Here is a 20000-nt window from a genome sequence, read left to right as displayed (position 1 = left end):
ACACAAAGAACCTGGCCACGGAATTCTCCCACGGTTTCGTGACGTGAGGGAAAAAAAACGACGACGACGACGACGACGCATCTGCCGATAACGAGGCAAGAACAGGGGGGAAGGGGATAAAAGGAAAAGACTTTGCGACGAACCCACTCCGACGGCGCGAACGAACGGGGTCTGCGAACTCGACGTCGAACTCCCTTTCAGCGAGCTCTTTCCCGGAATCTTTTTTTAGACGCTCGGCCACCCTCCTTCAAACCGCACGACTGTTTCGTCATCTTTTTTCCCCGTCCTTTTCCCCCCTCCCTCCTGCTTCCCATCGGATTTCCAAGCACAATTTGCAGGGAGGTAAAGCGGCGAAGTGCACAGCTCGCTCCGCCGGCCATCGATTCCCGCATCGCTCCCCAGTCTAGAATCTCTTCACTTCGTACAAGGGGGAACGCGAACGAATTTCACAAACTACTACTTATTGAACAGCTCAAAACCACGAGAGAATTCACGCAACGTTCACTACCAGCACACTTGCACCTGACTGACAGCATGGCGGTGCAGAACCATGGGAACCGCCTGCAGTTGCCAGTGTGTTATTAATCAATACATTACGGAATCTTAACGCGCACTAAAACACCGGGAATTCAACCCTTTCGAGTTCTCTTTTACCGATATGACATTAAACCGTCTATCATCCATCGACGAAATATAAAAATATGAAAATCCCGATGAAAATAACAGAAAAATGGGACTTATAACACCGTATTCTCCGTGCATGACACCACCACAGGCAGTTGCCAGATGTACGAGGATTTCGAGTACATCAAAAAGAAGAAAAAACATTACGTTATGGCGGTCCTCCCTTCCCCTTGATCCAAGTGGTCACGGACTTTATTTTTTAAAGGGTGGGAGGCGTTACTGCCACGGAAGTCCGAAAAAAGTCTCGAACTCGTCTCGTTTTGATGACACCGTCTGCAACAGGGCGACGCAAACCAACTGTCTCGACCTCCCCCCTGTTCTCGAATGCGCGCGAGTAAATGTATAAATCATAACGCATATTCGACGTATCCTTGTTAATGCATTTGTTTGTTTATGCAACTGAACTGGTGAAAATGTCCGTCCTCGAGGGTGTCCGAGAGCAAAGGGACAAAGAGAGCGAAACGGTGCGCGCGCTCCGACTACGGCGGAAGTTCTCATATTTACAAGTGTAATAACAATGTACTGCGGTAGTACAAGTCGGCGAGGGTGTTCCTCGGTGCCGGCGTGTGTCTAAAACCATTGTTTCGTTTCGCAAAAATGCATTTGTGTGGGTGCCTGGAAGGGGGGTGGGGGTGTACACATTCGCCTGTACTGCATGCGGGTGTCTGTACTTGCACTCGACGCTGGTCGCGCGGGAGTCTACAGGTGTATATATTCCTACGGGAATTTCTCTGGCGTATGTGTATGCCTGCGGGCGTGTATACGTGGCCTGTGTATGTCTGCGAACGTGTACAATGGTGTATGAATGCGTGTCCTGCGGTCTGTGAATTTGTATGCGTGATCACGTCTGCGTGTCATTATGGTGAAGTTTACGTCCGTGAGCGTGCACACACAACAAAAGTCTCCCCCTTGCACACAAAAATCCTCGAACGGCTTTTCCGCCTGTCCCTTTGCGTTCCCTCTACTGTTTGTACTTCTACCTCGCGTTCCCCTGCTTTCGTCTTTCATTCCTACCTCCCATTCGCCCCTTCGTTTGCATTCCCTCCTCGGAAGTTCTCTGTTCGACGTGTAAATTCCAAACACCGCGATGACGCAACCACACAGACGTCCACCGCATATCGAAACGGCGCCGCGGGAACAATGCGCATGTGCGAGATAAGACTGATAAGAGGCGGGGGGGGGGGGGGAGAAATGCCCCTTGGTGAGCACGGACTGAACCCCAGAGCCCAGAATGTTATCTTCGTTCAACTAACACTCTTGTTCGTTTAATACCTTAGCAACGATTTTAATTCTTGTAGCAATGCATACTAAAATCAAAAATTTCGTTCTCATTATGGTGTCTTATGTGCGCAGTTCAAAATTCCTCCTTCAATTCTTCGGCAGTCAGTCATTTTCCTCCGAATTCGCTCATTTCCGTTGACAATCAGTTCTTCGGCATTCACTCATCCATTTTTCCGGCATTCATTCATTTTCCGGCATTCACTCATCCATTTTTTTCAGCATTCACTCATCCTTCTTTTCGGCATTCCCTCATCCCTTTTTCCGGCATTCCCTCCTCCATTTTTTCCGGCATTCACTCATCCATTTTTCCGGCATTCCCTCATCCATTTTTCCGGCATTCCCTCATCCATTTTTCCGGCATTCCCTCATCCATTTTTCCGGCATTCACTCATCCATTTTTCCGGCATTCCCTCATCCATTTTTCCGGCATTCACTCATCCATTTTTCCGGCATTCACTCATCCATTTTCTCGGCATTCACTCATCCATTTTTCCGGCATTCACGCCCCTCTCCTAAAACTCCAAAGAGCAGTCCGGAATACACCAAAGCGCTTCCTCAACGAATTAGAACAGAGATGCCGAAACAAGGGCAGATTACCACTCCTGGGGGTCATCTCGCATTCCGGGGGCGTGGGAAAGGGTTAACGACCGCCTTTATTATTACGTTTAGGTCAAAGGGGGATGCAATATCTATGATGCAGACACATGTTCACAAATGGTGTATCTTTCAGCCTTACTCGATTTGTGATGCACCTCGGCGTTTAAATAGTAAAATCATGATGATGATGATAATAACAATGAAATAACGGTAATAATGATAACAGCAACAGTTGAATAATAGTGATAACGACGAAGATAATGGCACTGAAATATTGGTAATAATGATGGCGGTGGCAATGATGATGATAACAATATCTATGAAATAATGGTAATAACGAGGCAATGGTGATGGTGATGATAACAATGGAATACTAATGATGATGAAATGGAATAATGATGATGATGATGACGTAAACGAGTAAACGAAAACCACTGTACTAATAACCTATCCACATGGTCACCCTTCTCAATAGCATTAAACACACAAGTGCTTTAACTTTCCCACATAAAAGAAATACATGTACAAAACAATTGTAATTTTGGGGACAAAAAAATAATAATAATAATAAATAAATAAAAGTCATCGAACGTGTGCGTGTACTGATAAACGCAACGCACGGGCAAAATAAATGATAATGATAATGCTAATGATGATTACGACGATGATGACGATGACGATAATAATCATCATAATCATCATCATCATCCTAATAATAATAATAATGATAACAATAATAATAATAATAATCATAATAATAATAAAAATAATAAAGCGTGCTAAATGCATCTATGATTTCACGGTACTGCGTCATCGCGAGGTGGTGTGGCTGAGGGGGGGGGGGGTTACACAAGGCCAGGAGAAGAAAAACATTTTTTCATTCTTTCTCTCCCACCTCCCACACGTACACGGCATCACCCATTCCATATCCGCTTCCAAAAATAAATAAATAAAATAATAATAGTAATAAAATAAAAAGCGCCTCAGATTGATGCGCGGAAGGAGAGAGAGAGAGAGAGAGAGAGAGAGAGAGAGAGAGAGAGAGAGAGAGAGAGAGAGAGAGAGAGAGAGAGAGAGAGAGAGAGAGAGAGAGAGAGAGAGAGAGAGAAAGAGAGAGCATGTAAATAACCATGCAACCAAACAACCAACCAAAAAACAATATAAACAACAATAAAAAAACAAAAACAAAAAGCGCGCCTCAGACCGAAGTGCGAATAAGCTGTTATCCGCACACACCTCCGAAAGGAAATCCGAGCGGACGGGTACTCTTCGCAAGACGCGGCCGGGGTTGCAGTCGTAATGGACAAATAAATGATTTGGTATCGCTGTCTCCGCAGTGTGGCTGGCAGTCGGATAACCGCACGGAACGAGTCTTGGGCGGATGAGAAGGGGGGGGAGGGAGGGATGGGAGAGAGAGAGAGAGAGAGAGAGAGAGAGAGAGAGAGAGAGAGAGAGAGGGAGGGAGGGATGGGGGAGAAAGAGAGAGTGAGGGAGGGAGGGAGAAGAGAGGGAGGGAGGGAGGGAGAAGAGAGGGAGGAGTGGAAGGAGGAGGAGTGGAAGGAGGAGGAGGAGGGGGAGAGGTAGAGAGGTAGAGAGGTAGAGAGGTAGAGAGAGAGAGAGAGAGAGAGAGAGAGAGAGAGAGAGAGAGAGAGAGAGAGAGAAGAGAGAGAGAGAGAGAGAGAGAGAGAGAGAGAGAGAGAGAGAGAGAAACAGAGAGAGAGAAAGAGACAGAGATATAGACGAACAGTGAGAGAGAGAGAAAGATACAAGACAGATTGACAGAGAGAAAGTGACAGACCGACAGACAGAGAGAAAGAGACAGACAGAGAGAGAAAGAAAAAGAGAGACAGACAGACAGACAGAGAGAAGGCGTGCACGGAGAGGGTGACGAGGAGGCAGACCCAGCGGAAAAGGTCCCGGGTGGAGGAGGGCGTGCGGGGAAGAAACGGAAGGGTGTTGTAGTCTCCGAATAAGGGAGGGGACGCCGGAAACCCACAAACAAACAAACACACAAACAAATACTTCTAAGGCTGAGAAACAACAAACAAACAAACAAATACTTGTAAGACCGAAGAAACGAGGATAACGGGGAAACTACGATGATCACGGGGAGCAAAAAAATTACGAACGATAAGAATTTAAGAAAAAAGAAAGAAAGATAATAAAGAATGACCGGCACGGAGCGGTCACAGATAATAAGAGGGAGAGGAAATGGGGGAGAGAGACGGGAAGGAGTATGGGGGAAAAGGGGGGAGAGAGAGGAAGGAGGAGGGGAAAAAGGGAGAGAGATGGGGAGGGGGAAAAGGGGAAGGGAGAGGAAAAGGGCAAAGAAAAGGGAGAGGTAGAAAGAGGGAAAAGGGCGAGAGAGAAAGTGGAAGATGGGAGAGCGAGAGGTAGAAAGAGGGAAAAGGGAGAGGAGACGAGGAGAGAAGAGGGGAGAAGAGAAGAGGAGAGGAAGGAAGAGAACAGGAGAGGAGAGAATAGATCAGGAGAGAACAGGAGAGGAGAGAATAGATCAGGAGAGAAGAGGAGGAGAGAATAGATCAGGAGAGAAGAGGAGGAGAGAATAGATCAGGAGAGAAGAGGAGGAGAGAATAGATCAGGAGAGAAGAGGAGGAGAGAATAGATAAGGAGAGGAGAGGAGAAGAGAAGAGGGGAGAAGAGGGGAGAAGAGAGGAGGATACGAGAAAGGGGAAGAGGGGCGTGGAGCGGAGAACGAGGAAGGAGACCAGGCAGCGCGGCAGGAAGGAAGGAAGGGCGAGGACGGGCGAGGCAAAGCAAGGAAAGGGTAAGTAAAAGGGAGGTCCAGAAGTGAAGGGGGAGGGAGGGAGGGAGAAGGAATTAGGGAGGGAAGGGGGGGGAGAAGGTAACGTAAGAGGAAGTAAAGTAGGAGGGAGAGGAGGAGGCGCGGAGGGATGAGGTGGAGGGGGAGGGGACGGGGGTGGAGAAGGCGTGTGTGGGAGGAAGTGCGGTGGGGAGACCATCAGAGGACTTGCTCGGGTGTGACGCCCTCGCCGCTCACATGCGCGAAGACTTCTTCCTGGAGTCGCTACAACACCTGCACCCCCCCCCCTCCCCCACCACACCCCCGTCTCTCCTGCACTACAACTACACGCCCCCCCTTTCCCTCTCCCCGACCAGTCCTCCCCTCCTTCTGCGGGCCACTTCATTCCTCCTCCTCCTCACGAATCTACTCCATTCTACTCCATCCCTTCTCGCTTCTCTACTTCATTCGTTCTCTTTACTGTACCATCTTCCTCTTCTCCACTCTACTCCAGTCCTCCTCTTCTCCACTCTACTCTTTACCACTTCTTCTCCAGTCCACTCCATCCTTCCTCTTCTCCAATCTACTCTAACCCCGCCTTTTTTCTATTTTCCAACCTCCTCTTCCCTCCATTCTCTTTCCCAATCTCCCCCTCTCCGTCATCCTCCTTCCTCTCCACCTCTCCCCCACCTCCCTTTCTCCTCCCTCTCCACCTCTCCCCCACCTCCCTTTCTCCTCCCTCTTCACCTCTCCCCACCTCCCTTTCTCCTTCCTCTCCACCTCTCCCCCACCTCCCTTTCTCCTCCCTCTTTATCTGACCTTTCTCCTCCCTCTTTATCTGACCTTTCTCCTTCCACATTCCTATTGCCTTCCTCCCCTGCCTCCCTCCTCTGCCGACCCGCCTGTCTACCCACCTGGTTGCTTGCCCGTCTCGCGCCGCGTCGTCCCGTGTCGTGTCGTATCGTGTCACGTGTCGCACCGCGTCATGTCGTGTCGTATCGTGTCATGTGTCGTACCGCGTCATGTCGTGTCGTATCGTGTCATGTGTCGTACCGCGTCGTGTCGTGTCGTATCGTGTCATGTGTCGTACCGCGTCATGTCGAGTCGTATCGTGTCATGTGTCGTACCGCGTCATGTCGAGTCGTATCGTGTCATGACCTAGCGTATCGTGTCGTGTCATGTGTCGCATCCTCCCATGTCGTGTCGTACTGTGTCATGTCATATCGTCCGATGTCGTGTCGTATCGTCCCACGTCGTGTCGTACCGTGTCATGTCGAGTCCTACAGCGCCCCGTCGTGTCTCGTCGTGTCTCGTCGTGTCGTCTCTCGCCCTGTATCCTCCCCTGCTAGTCGGCCTCAAAGGAATCATTTCCCGTGCGCGCCTAATTGTATCGCCGTTTCTTCGCGTTCCGTCGCCGCCTCCCTTTTGCCTTGATTAATAATTACTCACACGAATGCAGTCATGAATATTCGTTGCAGATCCTCCTTTAATACTGGAACAATTTTTCCTTAAACTCTTAAACACGTGCGAGTTGATATTAAAACCGCTTTTGCCTGAATTCAGATATAAAAATAAAAATTAAAAATAAATAAATAAATAAACAAAATAATAATAACAACAATTAATAAATAAAATCTAAAAATCAAAGAAATCAGTTATCCCAAGTCAATCTGCGGAAAATGTTTGACAAACTCCACGCCGCTGTAATGATTTATTTGCATGCTGCATGACACATCCATTGCTGGATCACGTAATAGGCCCTGAATGCAGGCTTGATTATACCTAAAGAAAAAAAATACGTAATGTATAATCAATATTGGAGCGTAAAAATAGACTGACATTCGGTGGAGTCAAATTGGTTAAAGGTCACACAGAGAAACAATCCAAACCAAAATAAGGGTATCAAATATACACAACTGCATCCCATTGAATATTAACTTTATACATGTCTGACCCAAGACTGTCCTAACCCCCCCCCCCTCACCTCAAGAAGAAGAAGAGGAAGAAGAAGAAGAAGAAGAAGAAGAAGAAGAAGAAGAAGGAGGAGGAGAAGAAGAAGACGAAGAAGAAGAAGAAAAAAATCCTTCTTTGGAATTCTTGACCTTGGAATTTGGAAGTCAAAGTCATCGTCCATAACTCCAAGGACTCAAGTTCGATCATTTCACTGATAAATCATCTCGTGAATATTGTACACGATCCACCTATTTTTTTCACCTCTGGCAAATCTCAGAGGAATCAATACGTGCTATGATCATGTGATTGCATAAGGGACAGGCAAAATGTGGAATAGTGCGAAGCTTCGTGAACAATTAAAAGAAATAACGCTTGACTCTGCACCATGTTGGTCGTAGCACATCACAACAGGAGTATTATCTGGGGTACAAAACAGATTGTGAACGCAGCCTATTTTATTAAAATTTTAGCCTATAATGCATATTTCATCAAGGTTTCTCAGCCTGCGCATAGAGGTCAGATCATTAATGTCAAACAACATGAATAATAAAAACAATCCAAAATTCTTATATTCCTTATAAAATTGAAGCAAATTTGTCATTCTTTTTAGAGATTACCAACTGAAGGATACAAAAACACACACACACAACCATATATACATATACACACACACATACATACATATATATATACACACATACACGCATATATATAAACACACATACATATATATACACACATATATACATATATATATTATTTATATATATATATATATATATATATATATATATATATATATATATATATATACATATATATTGTGTGTATATATATATATACACATATATATACACACACATACAGATATAGATATATATATAAATATAGATATATATATATACATACATATATATATATATATATATATATATATATATATATATATATATATGTATATATATATATATATATATATATATACATATATGTATATATATATATATATATATATATATATATATATATATATATATATATATATATATATATAAATAGATATAGATATATACATAAACAATACATATACATATATACATATACATATACATATATACATATACATATACATATATACATATATATATATATATATATATATATATATATATATATATATATATATATATATATATATATAAATATATACAGATATACATATCCATATGAAGACAAACGCAAAGCAGTTCACACACTCACTGCACAACCATGCATCATCACAATCACTTCTTCACTTCAATCTGCTCATGAGTTATAGTATTTACACACACATTTTTTTAAATACCTTGTTTTGCAAGACAAAAACATGAGTATATGATTTTTTTCTTTTTCTATCAAACATTTGCAAGTATACGAGAAATAGGATAAGGTCTTCGTATTATTTACAGCATAGGCTACTGCATCAAACAGGCTTCTGTTTCCTATAAAATACAAAATCATAGTGGTTTTGAGTGACGTAAAGAAATTCACTTTAAGAACCTTAACCATGGCAATATAAATATATGCCTGTAAAAAATCAATAATAATAACAATAATATAAATCCAATAAAAGTCTCTGCTCGTCTTTTGTTGTCATTTATTGTAAGATATGTTTATCATGTTTACATTTCCTACCTTAACCAGGTCAAGCCTCTCTTTATCTCAGGCCAGAATTGTTTTCACAGACTTTTACTTAAAATAACAAAGCTTTCAGTAAATGAAGCAAAAGATCTGACAAGCTTCAAAACTAATTATATGACGGCTGTACTACAAATTATATGTCATTTTCTTTATTTGTATCATTAAAAAAAAAAGGAGAGATTTTGATTATGGTGGGGCTTCACCCTTCTTGTAATACGTCAATAAATATTTCCTGAACCATTATTTTAATATTACAAAATCACAAAGCAAAGTATTACCACATCTTTCATTTACCAACTGATTTACAGATCAAAACTGCTACATATGACACATCTTACTGACTGAGGCAATGATATATTTATCTGCTGCATGTCAATCCTGCTGACACAATAAAATATTTCATAGGTACATCAAAATCACTGTATCTGTATAGCACTTTCCATTTCTATCACCTCTACATAATAAACATTCTCAGTAAAAACTTTCATACAGACTCAACATGAGAGCTAAAAAGCTTCTCTATATCCTTTGTCAAATGATCTTCTCAAATTACAACCTGTTTAACTCTTCCCAACCAACACAGAGATCAAGGAAAAAGCTGGACTTTTATCCTGATAAACATTTGTCACTATAAGGCTGTCTATGCAACTTTAGTAACGGATACAACCAACTTTTTTGTCCCTCACTTTGATTGCTATGAGTTCTACATAAAAAGAGAATGACTATGGCATGGTCACTGTTATAGGAGAGCAACTTAACCCTTTACCGGGCACACATTATAAATATCTCATATAGATATATGTATTTAAGCGATCATATATGGTCACTTGCCCGATAAAGGGTTAATGTCCTATTGGGCTTTCATTTCGTGGTGATGACGTAATCAACATATGGCCAATGAGAATGACTTGTTATATAAGAACATTATCTGGGCATCTTGCATTCAGCCATCCCTACCATCTCAAATGTATATTTGCTCTACTAGAGAAAAAAAAATCATATTTCAAGAATTAACATTGGTAACATTACCAAAAATATAAATAGGAAGATGTAGCAACCAGGGTCTGTAGTTGAGTTACAATCAAAATATCAACTTGCAGAATTATTTCCCTTTTTAGATGTAAGAACCACTGCTCAAAATCATTACTAATTATTTATGCTGATATTCCTAAATACCCAAGGGAAACACTAATTTTTCTTTTGTGTGCATTTTAGTGGGTTTCCTTTTAATGTAAATTTATAAGTACTTGTTTTCTGACCTTTCTGAGTGAAAAACAAGAAACAAAGATCCTACAAATGCTGACAAAAGTTTAGATGAAAGTTTTTATACAAATACTATTATGTTTCATAAAACTTGTGAGGTCTGGGTATCTACATTTCCCCCACCAAGGTGAATCTTATTTTGCCACTAACCACACTTTCCATCTTTTTTATTAACAATATTACTTGGCAAAATAATTATCCACACAGCAAAATATTCCACAGTTATTTGGCCTTCAGTAAACCAAGTCTTCATAAAATACAGCAATTAACCAAAATCTAAAATGTCAATGTTTGATTAACTATTCATCAACCACAATCTAAATATTACAGGTTAATCATTCATGACTAGCTGATAAAATCAACAAAGGAAAAAAATATGTTGCTCCAAGCCCGGCAAACAACTTCCGCATGTATGCTAATCAATAGACCCCGCATGACCCAACCTCTTTCGCAGTTGCCTGTGCCTTCCAAGGGTAATCTTGCCTTTCCTACTGAATACAAATGATGCGATTTCTTTTTCGTTCTACTTTTACTTTAAATCTATTCTGTAGTTTCATTGTTACTATACTATGTCTACTGCACTAAAAGAGTCACAAAAACAAAATATATAGTGAATCGGAATTTCACATCCTGGGTTCCAAGGGGGTAAATTTCTCTCAGGGAGCAATATAAATCTAATAAAACATAGATAGATAGGTAGAACGGTATAGATATATAAAAGCTCATCTACTTCTAGTCCCATTGATACATTTGGTAATAAACAAAGTTTTCCTTGCATTTCTCATGATACCTCTTTCCCTTTCAGAAAATTTACAATGATCCTAATCAAATCTAACCATCCTGCATGCAGAGCCAAGCACCCATGACTTCAACACAATCCAGTTTTTAACTGGGGAAGTGGAAAGGAAAAGAAAAGAAGGTCAACCCATTCTACCACTGAATCAGGAGTCAAACACGGAAACACTGCAGGCCTATAAATAAGAGAGATATCGCACAGTAATAAAACATTGAAAGCATGAATATTCTCTATAGCAAGATATCAAAAACACAATAACAGAAGGCAACAATAATATCTTGGGGGAAACAGGATAATATTGAGCAACACTTTGGATACTTACACTACCTTCATAGTCCTTTTAACCATCATTTTTTTTTATTATTAACTTCAAGTCAAAGAAGTATCAAAACATCTTGCGAGATTTAGTATATACCTAATATACCTAATAATTCTCTTGTCAGTCTCCTTTCACCATTTTCACCATATTATTATACCTATTAAACTTTCATGACATTGATAAAATTAAGTGTCCCAAGCAATCTTCATCTTTAAACGCACAGTTACTTTTTGAGTGGATCTACATGACAGACTATTAGAAAAAATACTAGAGCATTTGTACATGTCATCTTTTATGGTGTACTATCTAGATTGTAATAATTCTTCCAATAAAAAAAGCCCTACATGTGGCACTGTATGCAATAACAAAAATGTAAATGCTCATATGTATATACCTAAATATCAACATTATACACACAATATTTTGTTTCATTCTAAAGCAGTTTACAAAGGAGAAATTGCATGTGCTAATATGATCTATGACTAATGACATTTCAATAATCACTAACATCAAATGCAGACCAATATTGAACACTTATGGCCTAATATATATATATATATATATATATATATATATATATATATATATATATATAGAGAGAGAGAGAGAGAGAGAGAGAGAGAGAGAGAGAGAGAGAGAGAGAGAGAGAGAGAGAGAGAGAGAGAGTGAGAGAGAGAGAGGGGGAGGGAGATATATATAGAGAGAGATAGAAACAACAACAACTAAATCCCAGATACTATCTATTACTGAATAGCATGTAAATTCTAAAGCATTTGCTTCGCATATAGGGCAACTCTTGAGTTGGAAGATCTTGCCTTGAATTATTAAAACATAGTGATGGTGCCTCTTGGCCTAGGAGCTGTCAAATCTTTGCAACAGTAATCATGTTGTGATGTCATAATAGAGACTCATTTTTGTAGCCAACTACCAGAACATCTACTAAAACCTAAATTTTTCCATTGAATAAGACAAAACGGTTCAAGTAAAATTACAGATTCAAGCATAATTGCTACAATAGGTAAACATATTTTTTTTTCTTAGAAGCCACCTTTGCAGCAAATTATAAATAGAACCTTGATTTCATTGAAACAATTACAATGATTACTTCAGATATTTGCCAAGCCCTCTGGCACGCTGTCAAAGACTAACTCACATCCAACACAAATGGTTCCTTATTTGTCGATAAATCGTCAGAAAGGTCTACAAACTGCACTCATACATCACAGTAAAACTAATCCATATATACTGGTCTTCTACCTGTCTCCCAATTTGGCCAGCTTTTTTTTTTTTTTTTTTTTTTTTTTAATGTTATAACTGAAGATACTTTACTTCCATTTTATACCTAAGCCACAAAACAAAAATATCTCATTTCATTTAATCTACAAATACAGTTTACCTTGTAGCTACATATCTGAAACTTTAATTATGCTATTACTTTGCTAAACTCTGAAAGTTTACTGCCCATTCAATATATAAAAATAGGATTACCAGCATAAAACAAACTTTTTATCTATTCATTCACTTGTTCCTATCCTAAAATTGAAAACTCTAAATTTCTGACTCATTTACTATTAGGAATATGCTGATCTACTCTTACCTGACTAAGCAAGTCACAATCCATAATCAACAAATGTTTGCTAGCATATCTAAGTGTATGGTGAGTGAAAACTAGTTGCTTCTTTAAATCAAACACGTTAAAACTATCTGATTTTTTTCTTAATGCCAGATAAACAAAATGTGGAATAAAGACTTTAATGATTTTTTGTTTATGGTATAACTGTCAGATACCAGATCATAAACATCATAAACAGCTAAGTAAAATGTGAGACACAATCATCAAGTGAGAGTCTGTGCCAAACCCAATAATCATTTACTTTTGAAAAAATTGCAACATTCTTATGCAACAATAAATAGCTTTGGAGCACTACAAACCATACACATGTTCGTCATTATAACGGTGAGAATAAACAGGCCATGTTTCTATCATCCTTATCTGTTACAGAAATCATTTCACTTTTCAATTTATGATAACTATGTCACTGAAGAAAATTTCTATAACCAATCAGCATCTTAAAATCCTGAAGTTTTAGTATCACTGAATTCTTCATGCCATTCTGTGTGCACGACAAAAGCAATACTGCAAGACCCGACCATTTATGATGGAATGAGGGATCGTCAGGAAATGGCATGGATAGAATATGCACTCATTATATATTTGGCAAGATGGAGATGAAAAAAAATATACATAAAATCATGCTGGCAAGATGGAGATGGAAGAAGAAGAAGAAGAAAAAAAATATATATATATCTATTTCTTTTGCAGTGCACTCAATCCGGAGTTCCTTTGCAAGTCAAGGGAGTCTTTGTTTTCAGATATTCATACTGTGTTTAGTCTATTTATAAACATTTCTATCTCTGCTATATTTGGTCAGTAGACAGCAATAGGAATCCATTGACTCTAAATTCAATGGGATTTTAACCCAGTGACATTGGGATGGCAGAAATATATGCCATATCCAGTAACTATAGTTTATGAACTTTGTAGGCACATAAAAGATGCCATAAGAGCTTAGTCACCAAGGAGTCTATTACTACTCCTGCCTGATCCCACCTCTTTACCCTTTTTCTTCATGGATAGATTTTGGTTTTCTATTTTTTACAGTTATTAATATATTATAATAACCAAAATGTCAATAATAGTAATAATGACAATAGTAATGATATTAATAACATTAGAAAATAAATAGAGAATTTAAGTGATGGAAATATTAAGTAAGGTCGTGTAGGCCTACTAATCAACTCCTTGGTAACTATGCACTGTGGACAGTCACCAAGATGCAGACTGGTTCTGGAAAAATACAAAAATCAGGTAGAGACTTCAATAGCAATCCATGTGGCTTTCAAAATAAGGCTTTTCCTCATAATCATGCTGGCTATTTTCTATCCAAAATATCTCCAGTATTCTGGGAGAGATTAATAATTAATATCCATTCTAATAATAGCACAAGAGCCAACAAATTTCCACTATGTTTGTGGCAAAACAGAGAATAGATTCTTTCCTTTATCTGAGATAAATCAAAATCTGTAAAAAAAAAAAAACCTGGTGCTGGTTTGCTATCATTTGGCATTTAGGAAGGAGCTCTCGGATACTTCCCATTGGTAAATCAATGTGCTTGCCATGATAAACAGCACAGATTGTATTACATAAAACTGAATATCAAGAAAAAATAAGAAAAAGACACAAATAACAAAACGTTACTTTTTGTTAAGCGGGATTTGTTACCGAGAGTGAGGCACTCTCCAGAGACAAAGTAACAAAATCAAGGTGTCATGCAAACCCAAAAACTTAAACCTACCTTTTCTGCATTTATTTATTCCCTATATAGGAAGGCAAGCTCCCAGTTTACCCCTTTATTAGCCCTTCATGCCAACTTATAGAAAATGGATATTAAAAACTCTGTGAGGGTGTTATATGCAGTAAATATATTCATCATTTTATGGTGAATATGAGGCCACTGCAGCTGTACCTATTTGTTTTTTTTAGTATATTGTGTTCTATAAGATGGCAGCATCCATTTCTCCCCTATCTCTGTACCACTCTTGGTGACTTATAAAACCAAGAGATGTTTTACAGTCTGTGCAAAGGAAACAGTCTATTGTCATCTGGATACAGCATATTAAATGACAAATATAAACATTGAAATACGACAAAAAAGGAGATAAAAACACTGCAATGGGGAGGCTAGGAGTCTTGACAATGCACATGAATGTTTGTAAGCATCCAGCCTACAAGCCACACACCTGAGAATCACCACACAAGTAAGCCTAATGCCTAGAGTTTGGGTAATGTATGGGCAACAATGCATCCATATCCAGAGGGTTAATCTATCAATCCTATCCAGAATTAAAATAAATCCAGTATATCTAATACCCTGCTGATGGGGATGGCTACAGCTCTCATGGAAAGCCTTCCCTTCATGATGGGCATGTGTATATGCTTCATGACTCGCTTTAACAAGCGAGCGGGAGAGGCCAGCTGTACACAGTAAATGCTCTATTAGTAAGGCTTGACAGTTGCCAGTAGTCACCAGAATGAGTGCCACACAAAATTCGGCTTTAATCTATCAGCCCCTTACATTTTATGTCATTTTTTCATCTATAGAGATTCATAGAAAAAATATGAAAAATGCACTTTTCTTTCATTATTGGAGCATTCCCTTAGAGTCAGTTGATGTAGATATAAACTAAACATGACAAACTGTAAAGGGGCACACAATTCCTATGCTCAGCAAGATGTCATAGGTTAAAGTTGTTTTTCTTCTTGAACTATGTAATTCTGCCCACTGAGAAGAGTGGGAAGAAACAACTCGCCACTCATCCTATAAAAGATGTCATTTAAAAGATGAACTGCATGATTTTCTCCCATCAAAATCCGCAAGTCAAAACCACTCATTCAAAAGCCGTTGTCTTGGCACTGAAGTTAACCCCCGTGTCCACTTTCACGGGGTTTATTATACCTGTCCTGTCATTTGGTTGATATCAGTAATTTTACCCCTAGGCTATTTTTTCCAGATTAAATTTATGAAATAAGTTACCAAGAGCGATGTACGAAGATAGAAGGAAACAGACACTGTCAGAGCGTAAGAAATCAGAGCCAGAAACAACATACTTTAAGCTGCAGCGATCTCATCTTCACCGCTAAATGACAAAAATACCCCCTGCATATCACCCATCAAAGTCTATATCACTCGCCTTGTTTACCTTGCGAGAAAAAACATGACATTGATCCCATAACTTGGTGCTTCCAGAAATAATGGTATTTGGTTTACTTATCATGGTATTTACGCTATCTTATCTTACCGTACATACTGAGGTGAAGATAATGTGCCTAGTCACAGCAACTAAGATTGTTAGGGTATGTTGGTCAGGATATTATTAGTTTTTCAAATCTTGGCGTGTTGATCCATACAATTTCAAAGATGGAAGGCATACCCATAGAGTTTCCTTAGCCAATTCTTAATGTTTTTTATGCTGGTTTTATACAATTTTGTACCCTAATATTTTAATTTAAACTATTTTACCCTTTAATTTCCTTGAAATACTTTATGCTGTAATTGTCCCCAATAGCGACGCCCCCTTCAACAGACGTATCTGTCATCTTTAAAATTCTTCAGATTGATGTGCATATTTCAAAAACTATACAGGAATTCACATGTTCCAGACCCCCCAAAAATACATACTGACCGACAGACCAACCTAATCTAGTTGCCGTGACTAGGTGTGCCCTTCAAGCGCTGCCTGAGGGGAGGGTTGAATGGGGCTCCACCGCCTATCACTCCCCGGGAAACATTCTCTTCACCTCGGTAAGTACAGCAAGATAGAGCTGCGTTCACTGTAAAATAATATACCAAATACCTTTATATTTGGAAAAGTCAAACTTACGTTCCCTTCTTTCTACCGTCTGGATTGCTTCAATTTTAATAACGTTCTTGGCATTTGGGGTCAGATTCTTCTTCGTTGCCACTGTATAGTCAAGAATAATCCAGAATCAACAAAACACTGGAAACAATAGCAATATTTCTCACCATCGTTCTGCCACTAAATGGCCGGTGACCTGTCAAACCTGGTGGCTGGTGAATGTATAATGCAAAATGCGCACATAATTCTAAATAAGTGTATAGATATATTTTAACCCATTTACATCGGGTGTCCCACATATGAGACACCCAAAAAATAAACAGTGCTGGGCGTCCCACCAGTACGACGTTGGATCGGAGCTTGTGTTCCAATTCCATTGCGAGCAGTCACCGGCATGCAAGCAGATTCCAGGCCAGTCCCACTCGATTTTGTAGACACCCGAAAACTATCATTTTTGGCTTCAAAATATACCGGCGCTTGTGGGTTAAAACATGTAAATGAAGTATAATAACATTATTAAAAGACTTTAAAAGCATGAACATATAACAGTAGACACTGATAATTACCCAAATATTGTTTTGACAAGTGCATAGTAACACATGACCTACTTCAGATATTGCAGTAATGAGTTAACCAGTCAGTGTTTTGTTATTCCTGGTAAACAGGATGATCGACTTAGAATCTGAGCAGTGCTATGCAAGGTGCAGTTTAGACTATGTTGTATTGTATTCTATTTTTTCTGTTCTGTAAGATGGTAGTGTCCATTTCCCTCTATCTACGTGCGTCGCTATAAGTAACTAATAACTTTCATGCCTTCCCCCGCTACTGAGACTATGAAATCAAGATTGTCGATGGAGAAAAGGTATTCAGACCTCCTCAACTATTCATTCGCACAAGAAATGCCAAAAATCGTTGAAATCATCTTTTCTGACTCAGTCTCTGGTTGGGTGTCGCTCTCGGTAACAATTACCAATTCCATTTCACAAGATATGCCAAACAGTATAACAAAAGGGCATATCTGTTACCTAAATACACCTCTTGCCAACCATGTTACGTTCTATTTAAACTCCATTATCATCTATCCAACAAGGAATGTTGCGTATTAACCGTTTCACAGTTAATCACATTTTTGCGATACATATTAGTGACAGATACTAAGGACACCCTTTATAAAACGCCAAAGACAGCACATTGACGACTTATATTCATAGTACATCTTCCTACATCACAGTTGCAAAACAGAAATAAAATCTCTACACTATTACACAAACATAATTCTGTCTCGGAAAAATGCGAGATTCAAAGCAAAATCTACTGATAAACATGAAAAGGCGAGTGAGAGAAATACTAAAAACAAAGAAAGAGAACCAGTAGGAAAAAATGGAAGATAGAATAAGGGAGAAAGAAAGAAAGGAAGAAAAAAGGTAAGAGACATACAGAGAAGGAGAGAGAGAGAAGAAGCATGCAGAAAGAAAACACCTTTTTTACCCATGGAAGCCACAAACCTCCTGTACTTTACGTATGTGCATTAGCTCTGACAGTCACTGAAGAAGCATACAAGAGAGAGAGAGAGACAGTGTGTTTATTAATTATCCTTGTGTGCTGACGGTCAATTCCTTCATCGCACACCAGTGATCTGACAACTGCCACCGAAATAAGGAAATAAAAGGAGATAAATACGCGATCTCTCTTTAGACGTGTGAACACCTGGCCATCTTCTTACAAACTATCTTTTTCTCTCTCTTGTAAAACACCTCGTCTTGCTGTGCACTGTCAGGTGGCAACACGTCTCCCTTCCTCGTCAGCAGTCTCCCTTCCTTGGGGATATAAAAGACGAAGCACAGAGAGAGAGAGAGAAAGAAAATAACTCGGAAAAACACTAACCTCTTTCCTCTCTTTCTCTCGTTTTCTCCTCTCCTTATCTTCTCTGAGGGCTTGCAGTTTGGCCTTCTTCCTCTCCAACTCCGCCTTTCTGTCGGCCATGATTGGGAAGATCGGGTGTCACGCCGAGAACGCGAAAAACGATGGGAGAAGCGGTCAAAATTCGATAATTCGGCCCGATGACATTTCCAGCATGACTCATCGACCGTCACACCCAACGTCAATATGGCTGGAGGTTCCAACACTCTTGGCCCTTGGTGTTTATCTACGCATATTCGCCCCCAGAACCACCTTTCTTACCCATTTACACCACGATTAAGTCTTTGATAGTGAAAAAATGTATTTCTATTTTCAGGTATAGGTGTATGGGATTTTTAGGGTGGTTGTTATTTAGGATAGGGGTTTTAAAAGATTTATCACTCCCGCGCGAATTTTTGTCGCCGGTAAGTAAATTAGGCGGATAATTTTGATATGATTAGAATAACCTTATGTACGATTATATTTATTATTGTCAACAGAGAGAGCTTTAAGGACATTACGGTTCCTTCAAGCTGTTCTTCTAAGTTGACTATCATTTACATGCGTGCACTTTGATTATTTGTATGTCAAATGAGATAGTATCTATTTTTCTATGACTTTTCACATTCACTTTGACAAGTAATTCAGTCTATGAAATGAATTTTGCAAACGTTTCGTCTAGTGTATGTTTAGTATACGAACTTAAAGATTGATCTAAAACTCGGTAACCTCCTCTGATTTTCCCACGTTGCACTAATACACATAAACATTATTGAAAAATTATTGAAAAAGATACATACATACATACATACATATATATATATATATATATATATATATATATATATATATATATATATATATATATATGTATATCAATGACATTTTACCCCGCGCCCTCTATGTCTGAGTCATTTGCGTGAATGCCAAAGAGAAGGTGAAGGAGAAGAAAACGGAAAATGACGGAATGAAAATTTATTAGACGGAGATGGAGGGGATGATATTTGATATATATATATATATGTATATATATATATATATGTATGTATATATATGTATATATGTATATATATATATATATATATATATATATATATATATATATATATAGAGAGAGAGAGAGAGAGAGAGAGAGAGAGAGAGAGAGAGAGAGAGAGAGAGAGAGAGAGAGAGAGAGAGAGAGAGAGAGAGAGAGAGATGCAAATATATATATATATAGATATATATATATATATATATATATCTATATATATATATATACATATATACATATATATATATACAAATACACACACACTCTCTCTCTCTCTCTCTCTCTCTCACTCTCTGTTTATCTATCTATCTAT

General features: G+C 39.0%; 1 protein-coding gene across 24 annotated transcripts in view; it reads right to left on the bottom strand.

Annotated features, from left to right (window-relative positions):
- LOC113822999 (cytoplasmic dynein 1 intermediate chain) overlaps positions 1 to 18883 on the bottom strand; it is a 51288-nt gene extending 32405 nt beyond the window's left edge. For 10 of the 24 annotated variants that reach the window (XM_070144479.1, XM_070144488.1, XM_070144481.1 and 7 more), the window contains exon 1: positions 18640 to 18869. In XM_070144479.1, the coding sequence (XP_070000580.1) occupies positions 18640 to 18738 (99 nt within the window). In that variant the 5' untranslated portion in view covers positions 18739 to 18869. Of the gene's footprint in view, positions 1 to 460; positions 524 to 18260 lie in introns of those variants that run through there. The other 14 variants (XM_070144454.1, XM_070144473.1, XM_070144470.1 and 11 more) reach the window with 4 other exon arrangements.
- Between the last annotated feature and the right edge of the window lie 1117 nt (positions 18884 to 20000).

The sequence above is a fragment of the Penaeus vannamei genome, chromosome 32, assembly GCF_042767895.1.
Source record: "Penaeus vannamei isolate JL-2024 chromosome 32, ASM4276789v1, whole genome shotgun sequence".
Lineage (NCBI taxonomy): Eukaryota > Metazoa > Arthropoda > Malacostraca > Decapoda > Penaeidae > Penaeus > Penaeus vannamei.
Note: the sequence above shows the minus strand (reverse complement) of the source record. Positions and strands in the feature narration are given on the sequence as shown.